This window comes from Haliotis rufescens, unplaced genomic scaffold, assembly GCF_023055435.1.
Source record: "Haliotis rufescens isolate VD_foot unplaced genomic scaffold, xgHalRufe1.0.p SCAF_2, whole genome shotgun sequence".
NCBI lineage: Eukaryota > Metazoa > Mollusca > Gastropoda > Lepetellida > Haliotidae > Haliotis > Haliotis rufescens.
The window spans coordinates 17,481,134-17,489,508 of record NW_025963890.1 but is presented as its reverse complement, the minus strand read 5'-3'; the positions used below and the strand labels follow the sequence as shown (position 1 = coordinate 17,489,508).

Genomic DNA, 8,375 nt, shown 5'->3' with positions numbered 1-8,375 from the left:
TTCATTTTCTGGCTATGTTCTAGACTAACGCAGTGGCGCAGTCGTCTACTAAGGCGCCGCGATTCGCTGTGCAGAGTTGCGTCCCTTGGGCACGCCAGAAACCTATGCTTGTGGGTTAGAATCCCGGTTCGCCCCGATTATGTTTCTAGGTTTGTCAGCACCATACCCGTGCTCGTGGGTTTCCCCGAAGTGGTAAACGTCTCAGACCTGCATCAATTCGGGCTGACACGCCATGATATAACTGGAATACTGTTAAAAGCGGCGTTAAACCCAATTCACTCACTCACTCACTCTAGACTAACGCATGGTGATCACACATGTAGTCCATAAACAGCTGCTACATCTGGGACGGCACGCAGGTGCACCATTTGAACAGGTGTTTAACCTATTTAATTCTGGAAAGAAATTAACATTCCAAACGCCACATCCACTCACATACTGAGCAGTTTACACGGGCATTACTTAATCTTCACACAAGTGTTTTTAGGATAATAAATATGTGAAACTCATGAATTAGTGAGTCCTCCTTTAGGACTCTTGAGGCATTTGTTACAATATTTAGGAAATATTACTTGCAAAATGTTTGGTAATAATCAAATCATGGAGTAGAAAGTTGTACCACGAGCAATACATAACTTCTGACCACCATGGGAAATTAATGCATGGAGTGTGGCAGACGTTGTACCACAAATCATTTTGTGGAGTTCTTTCCAACACCGGATTAATGTCATGGCCCCACAGCATTGTGTTTCCAAGGTTCCAAACAATTGTTACACGCACGCACGCACGCACGCACACACTGTACCATGAACACACAGAGTGACGAAGATGAATAAATCCTCTGGTTGCAACATTTCTTATTGACTAAATGGTCTACATTTTGGTACAGTTGCAATATGTTTCATCTTTGACAACCAGGCTGTTCCTGGTAGGCCCAGGATACAAATCAAACATTTAAAATGAATTTAAAACGAATGAGTGAGTTACGCCGTTTTCAGCAATATTCCACAAATATCAGTGCGGGGGACACCAGATATGCACACGTACCCATGTAGGCAATTGAACCTGGGTCTTCGGCATGAGGAGCTAACCCTTTAAACAATAGACTACCCACCGCCTCCTGTTGAGAAGGAACGTATCCATCTCTGGCAATCTGTGTTCATGGTTCAGTGTGGACAATAATAATTTGGAGGCTTGGGAACATTTTGTCATAACATCCTGACATTGATTGGAATAGATGCAAGAACTCGGCTAAACGGTTATGATGCAACGCCTATCACATTTCATCCATACATTTCAACATGGATATTACCTTGGTGAGGTGAGGTGAGGTGAGGTGAAATGGGGTTTAACGTCGCGCATATAGCGACGTTCATGCAGGTGTGTGTGTGCTGCGTGGCTGCTTGAACTCGTCGGTTTTACAGTGCTAATTATAATCCACTGAGATAACATGCCGCAGTTTAACATTGACACCCCATTCAGACACGGTATACTGACTCCGAGCCGAACAGTCGACCACCCGACCAAGGTGAGCTCATGCCATACCCTGGCCTCCGTCGTCCGTCGTCCGTACGTCAACAATTTATTCAAACGACTTCTTCTTCTGAACCACTAATTGGAAGATAGACACAATTTTATGGATAACAACTTCTTTAATACTGCCAAGTTGTTATCCATAAAATTGTGTCTATCTTGTCATCCGTCAACTTCTAAGTAATGCCTATCAAACAATTTTCACTAATTGGAAATTAACAAAATTAGACTGGAAGCATCCCTAGGTGTTGGGGATTCAATATTGTACAAATGGTGGGGCTGACATCGCTGAGGGACGGGGCCAAATAGGGGTAATTTGGCTAGAACTAAGAACTAAGAGATAGATATCAACCATATTTGTTTGGAAGCATTCTCCGGTGGTGAGAATTCAAAACTGTACAAATGGTTGGGCTGACACCCCCAAAACTGCTGAGGGGCGGGGCCAAATAGGGGTAATTTGGTTATATTGCTTTAAACGACTTCTTCTCTGGAACTATGAGATAGATATCAACCATATTTGGTTGGAAGCATTCTCGGGTGGTGAGAATTCAACATTGTACAAATGGAGGGGCTGGGACGCAACCCCCAACCCCCTGAGGGGCGTGGCCAAATAGGGGTAATTTGGCGTAATTGTTTTAAACGACTTCTTCTCTTGAACTAAGAGATAGATATCAACCATATATTGTTGGAAGCATTCTCCGGTGGAGAGAATTCAAAATTGTACAAATGAAAGGGCTGATCACCCCCCAAGAGGCTGAGGGGCGGGGCGAAATGGGGGTAAATCGGCCATATTGCTTCAGACGACTTCCTCTCTGGAACTAAGAGATAGTTATCAATCATATTTGGATGGAAGCATTCTCCAATGATGGGGATTCAAATTGGAGAAATGGAGGGGCTGAACCCTACCCCCACCCCCGGGGACTAAGGGGCGGGGCTAAAAAGAGTTTATAACTTGGACACAGTTAAGATCCCCACCGTATAAACCATATGTACAATTGAGAGTATAATGAGAGGATTGCACATATGCTACCAGGACTGGCCCTTCTGTTCATCTGTCTGGCACTCCCAAAGGAGTTAAAACCTTGACCATTACATGCAAACCGATATTATCCCCACCCTATAACAAACAGATGCATTGTATACATATGTTTGTTATGAAGAGAATAATACCTTTAATATGATATATCCGGGATCATAACATGGAAACGGCTCAGATTTTTGTGCCACATTTGTATCTACATAAATACACGTTTATGCTGTCAGATTTGCCACCCACCAATTTTAAATACTGACAGAGTCAAAATTACGAAATATTTGCAGTATTATACACGTGTACAATGCAAATGTATATTTTGTAATGATTGCGTCAATATCCAGGTGAGCGATACAGGCCTTATGGGCCTCTTATTCTAATTACTTATCGATCATTGACAGGGTATGAAACTCCCAAAAATTTCAGCCAGACCACAGGACTGACTAGCTGAAATACTTGCCAGCCCTGACCAAAACCTGCCTGCCCACTATAATCATATGTTTCTCAGGATAATTTAATTAAAACTTTAAATCGAATTCATTGAACATGAAGTAACGCAAGAAAAGAAATAGCAAACACTTTATAGGTCAGGTTTGTGTTTAATATCCTAGAATACATCATGTAAGTATCCTTATTCCTAAATAGGGCCTCATGACTTTCAATCAATGTACATATCACTGTCAGTGTGATTGTGATTGTCACTTCCTTCAACGAGGTCACTGAAGTCTGACTCATAGTCAGAATCTTGATATCTAGTAGCAATATCCGTGGTAACAGCTGCTCTTGCAATGGCATCATCATTTTCTTCGTCTTATTGGTCAAGTTGTTCAAGGGATTCTTTCAGCTGCTCTGGCACAGTCTTTTTATAGTCCATGAAGTCTGGCCTCCTATGATGGGACTTGTTCCACTTGTGGATGGCTTCATCAGGTAGTAAATCATTAGAATGATTAGAATGTAGCTGTCTTGTCATCAACAATGTAATAGATGAACTCTTCAGGTTATTTCTGAATTGAGATTTTATAATTTTCATGTGGGAGAATCCCCTTTCACATTCTGCAGTTGCAGCTGGCAAAGACAGAATCAAATCTATCACGAGCAGGATGTTGCAGCGTCTCCCAGTCCCAGCTACTCCATACAGCTTGTTAACAACCTCCCAGGACATCTTGTGAACATCATGGCTGCAGGAAAAGATTGAAAGCTGAATGAGACATCAAACTTTCTAAGTTGATTTAATTTTTAAAGGTTGAAAGATTTACCTTTGTAATTATGCCAATTTAGTTATTACAATACCAATCATAATGAATAAACTGAACTTCTAATTGAAGCAACTTAAACAGGTGCAAACCTCTCATAAAAACCTTGTTTAAGGAATGTCCATTCATTGATTGACAGTTTTGAATTTTTAACGAAGCCTCTACATTAATTTATATTTCTTAAACTGAAATATTCATATCATGATATTTTCCCCATGTAATATCTTTTCTTTAATGAAAAAAGCTAATATGAAAGCTGTCTCCTACTTAATGTTTTAAGTGTTTTATTCGGGTAAAGTCATGTCAATCCTGTTCAAGCAAGTCAGTGTACTCCATAAGACAAGTATTGTTGATCATGCCCCTGGGCATGACCTGATCGTGACCTGAAGGGGCGGTGAAGTAGCCTAGTGGTTAAAGCGTTGGCTCGTCACGCTGAAGACCCGGGGTCGATTCCCAACATCGGCACAATGTGTGAAGCCCATTTCTGTTGTCCCCCGCCGTGATATTGTTGGAATATTGCTAAAAGCGGCGTAAAACCATACTCACTCACTCATGACCTGAAACTAGTGTACCAACAACCATGCAGGGTCTGCTGATGGTACCTGTCATCTCGATATACCAGTCCCCGTGAGGTCCCGGTCAGAATAAATCCTAGCACCCTTCATATTGCTGGTTATGAAAATAGTCATAGTATGATTATAGTCACTGTCGTACCTTAAATTTGACGGACCCTTACAAGCTGCTGGTTGAATAGTAACTAGTAACACCCAGAATCGTGCCTGGAGGAATTAGTTCAGCTCATAATTAATTATTTTGCTCCATTTATATGATGGCGCGACTTAACTTCTCTCCTTAAAATACAGCCGAGCTCCGTCTCCAACACCCCAGTGCAAGCGCAAATAAGGTCGGGAGCCAGTTTAACTTTATTTTGTAATATCGCGTGATCTTACGAGACTGCATGTCCTCCTTGACGACGGTTGTCACTTTGATGTTACATCGACGCCATTTTTGATGCTACATCTGCACTTGGCTGTTCTGAAAGCGTTATTTTCCTATACTTTATTGTAATTCTTGAACCTGCCACCATGAATGCGAGCACTTATGTTCAAGGTACAATTCTAATTACGCTTCAGTAGATTCTGTACCTACACGTTGGTATTTTAGTGTGATGAGGCATAGTGTATCATGGCTCCTGTACTGATTTTCAAACACTGCATGCTTTAGGGGCTAAGATGTTGAATGTAGGGGGCCTTGTGTACCTTGAACTTGTAAACATTATTAGAAAATGTGGGTTCTCTGTATTTTTTACATCTCATTGACATTCTTTATGTGCCTTTCCTACCATGATAACATGTTGATTTGGATGTAAAATGAATTCCGTAAATTTATTAACAGTGGTTTACATGAAGTGTTTGTGAGTCTTGGGGAAGTGTTTTGGGTGGGAACTGCCCGTATTTGAGTTACAAATAGCCAGAGTGGAACACACCCCTGCCCTAACTCCTTTTTTTAAATCCTGGATCTACTCATGATTCTTATAAACCCTCAGAATGTACACAGCAGTCTGAGTCCAAATCAATATTGTATGGCTAGGCAGAATCCCTTGTATTTTATCAAATAGACTTAGTTTAGCAGTAAAAGGTAAACTGTAACTTATTATCCAATATTTTGTCTGAAGGGATCAAGTTCAAGTTATAAAGTAACAGGGAGATATACTTTGCAGTGTCTAGGCTAGCTGCCCTTGGTTATTACAATTACCCTTTATCCAACATAAAACTGGAACATTTTGGAAAAGGGGAACCCCTAAAGGCTTAGCTATATACAACCTATCTGTCAGCACAGATAATTTATTAACTGGAAAATGATATATTATTTACAAGTCACCACCCAAAGGTTAGGGACCAGCAACGTACATTCTGGGTGTTTAATACCCTGTATGTTTATTCTTCTGTTTCCCCACAGTTGATCGGATGATCTGGTTCCTCCAGCCTCTGTCCCAACTGACTTATCCTGCCCCTTGCCATGTAGGTGTCATAAAGGGTTGTCTTTAGCAATGCCTGTTTAGCACTTCCATGAGTTTTCACCAATATGTTGAACACTTCTATGTACTGGTCCCTGTTTTCAATAATGCTGTAACAGCCTGTAACTGAATGTTTATTTCTCTACCTTAAACCAACAGTAAGCAATTAATATAACCCTATTACAAATGTTGAAAGTACTTTGGTTCAAAGGCTTCAGTAATTCTGTAAAAATTGTCACATTTGTATTTCGAAGAATATCCTTCAAGTCATCATCTTTTCTATCAATGCTCATGATGTCAATCACTGGATTGTCTGGTCCAGACTCGATTATTTACAGACCGCCGTCATGTAGCTGGAATATTGCTGAGTGTGACGTTTTTAAACAACAAACAAACTATCTACCTTCCCTTTGCATTATCTACCTTTCGGTATCTACTATTTATATCATATTTATTTACCTTGTTTCTTTTTTCACACCTTTTCTGTCTTTACCACCAAAATGTTTTATTTGCTGCAATAAAATTCAATGATTGAATAACTTTTTCCATCTAAATAATATTCTTTCCTCACATTCCATTCTTTCCACTACCTCCCTATCTATAGCAACCCACTTCAAAGTCCCTGACCATCCCTGCCCACTTGTCTCACCTGCCCGTCCCACAGACCCTTCGCCCCAGCACTGTCCCCTCTGTGTCCCTCACTATCGCTGGTCAGTACATCGTGGACGACACTGACTTTGTTGAAGTAGATCTCGTGGATGAGGAGATCATCCAGCCAACCCACTCCTTCCTGAAGGCCTTGCTATCCAGGGTGGCCAACTTCTTCAGAAGAGTCAAGAGTGTGTTTAAGAAGAAGGATGATTAGGCAGTGAACTCTGAACACATATGTATATACTTATATACAAAACATTTATGAATCATTTTAGGACTGTTGAGGCATTTGTTACAATATTTGGGAAATACATAAAATCTATCTCTGTTTGTTTTTGGCTATTTTCTTTATGTTAATGAAATACATTATTTGTTACAACATTTTGTTTTGTGTTGATTTGTTCCTTTGTCTGTTATGTTCTGGCTATGTTCTCGACTAACACATGGTGATCACACATGTAGTCCATAAACAATTGCTACATCTGGGAAGGGATACAGGTGTACCATATAAACAGGCGTTCCACCCACCTTATTATTCCACGCCATGATGTGGGGCCAGGTATATTGGAACGGAGTTTGTCCGTCCATCTGTCCTTCTCTCTTAGTCTTTCAGTCCGTCTATCCGCTTTTCAAAGGGGACAAATTTTCTCAAGGAATATTCCAGGAATATTACAGAGGGGACCCACTACCCCCTGTTGATAAGGAGATTATCCATCTCTGGCAGTCTGTGTGTGCATGTTAGATATTGACACAAGTCCTCTAGTCCTTGCCCAAATGTCCAATAGTTTAGGTATCATGAGGAATAGTAGAAATTTGCCATTTTGAAGGCGTTTGCTATAAGTTATCTTTAAAAGGCACAGTGGACTAAAACTGTTAGTTTCTATCTGATTTGAATAGAGGCGAGAACTCGGCTAAACAGATATGATGCAACACCGTTCACAGTTCATCCATACATTTCAACATGGAAGTCCTACTTTGGGTATATGTTCTTGGTACTACTTTCTTTTACTGACTTTTGTATGCCCATATTTTATGTGCGTAAATATAATTATTTAAAACGTAAATATATTCTAATCTTTGATTTTCTTTTCCTGTTTTGAATACATAATTGTGTTTATCATGTTCATGTTTGTAATGTTTTCATTTGTTTGCTAAGGACATTTCATTATCATGATGTTTATCTGAAGTAAGCCATACATTGAAATTTCCAAAATATACTTGGTATACACTGATACCTTGGCATGATATTCACACATCAGGAAAGAACATGCAAATATTATATCACTTTTGTGAAATGAATGGAAGAGCGTGCTGCAATGTGAATGGTTGAAAAAAGTTATTAAATTTGACCGGTCCCCGGAAATCTTTGACTGTGTATGAATACTGTATATCTTTTTGATTCAAGAAAAGGAGTCATATCATGGATGGTGATATAGGATGATGATCCATATTATTTTTCTCTCAATCTTCAATTTTAAAAATGTACCATTTTCCTTAGCAAAATAGATTACAACACTAATATAATATTTCGTTTGATCAAAGCTTATCAGAAAATTTTGATTTAGTTTTGTGCATTCTGCTGAACAGGCAGGTCACTTATCATGGAAACATATGATGTCATTGATTGTATCACGATGTTCCAGCCTGATCTGTCTCACAACTGTGGAACAATGTGCGAAGCCCATACCTGGTGTCCCCCTGTCGTGATATTTCTGGAATATTGCTAAAAGCGTCATAAAACCATACTCACAACTGTGGAGAGAAGCTAATAATTACTGATGTTTTCCGTATTTTATGCTAAGAAATTGAAACATTTGAAACCTCCAGCAACCACTGTCAGTCTCAAATCATATGTTGTCACACCAACAATTCTCTATAAATATACTTT

The 8,375-nt window shown here is 39.8% G+C and overlaps 1 protein-coding gene across 1 annotated transcript; it reads left to right on the top strand.

The window, feature by feature from the left end:
• Positions 1–4,509: 4,509 nt before the first annotated feature.
• LOC124138760 lies at positions 4,510–8,371 on the top strand. The gene is made up of 3 exons (XM_046505613.2): positions 4,510–4,929; positions 5,779–5,840; positions 6,441–8,371. Exons 1-3 carry the CDS (start codon positions 4,905–4,907, stop codon positions 6,699–6,701), a joined length of 348 nt encoding a protein of 115 aa, XP_046361569.2. The 5' UTR covers positions 4,510–4,904; the 3' UTR covers positions 6,702–8,371.
• The last annotated feature ends 4 nt before the right edge of the window (positions 8,372–8,375 follow it).

What these genes read in the sequence shown, in the direction of transcription:
- LOC124138760 (XM_046505613.2), top strand. Translation starts at nt 4,905, where the DNA reads ATGAATGCGAGCACTTATGTTCAAG. An exon ending in TGCGAGCACTTATGTTCAAG is followed by an intron (nt 4,930 to 5,778) that starts GTACAATTCTAA and finishes GTTTCCCCACAG; the next exon opens with TTGATCGGATGATCTGGTTC. An exon ending in CTTATCCTGCCCCTTGCCAT is followed by an intron (nt 5,841 to 6,440) that starts GTAGGTGTCATA and finishes CCCTATCTATAG; the next exon opens with CAACCCACTTCAAAGTCCCT.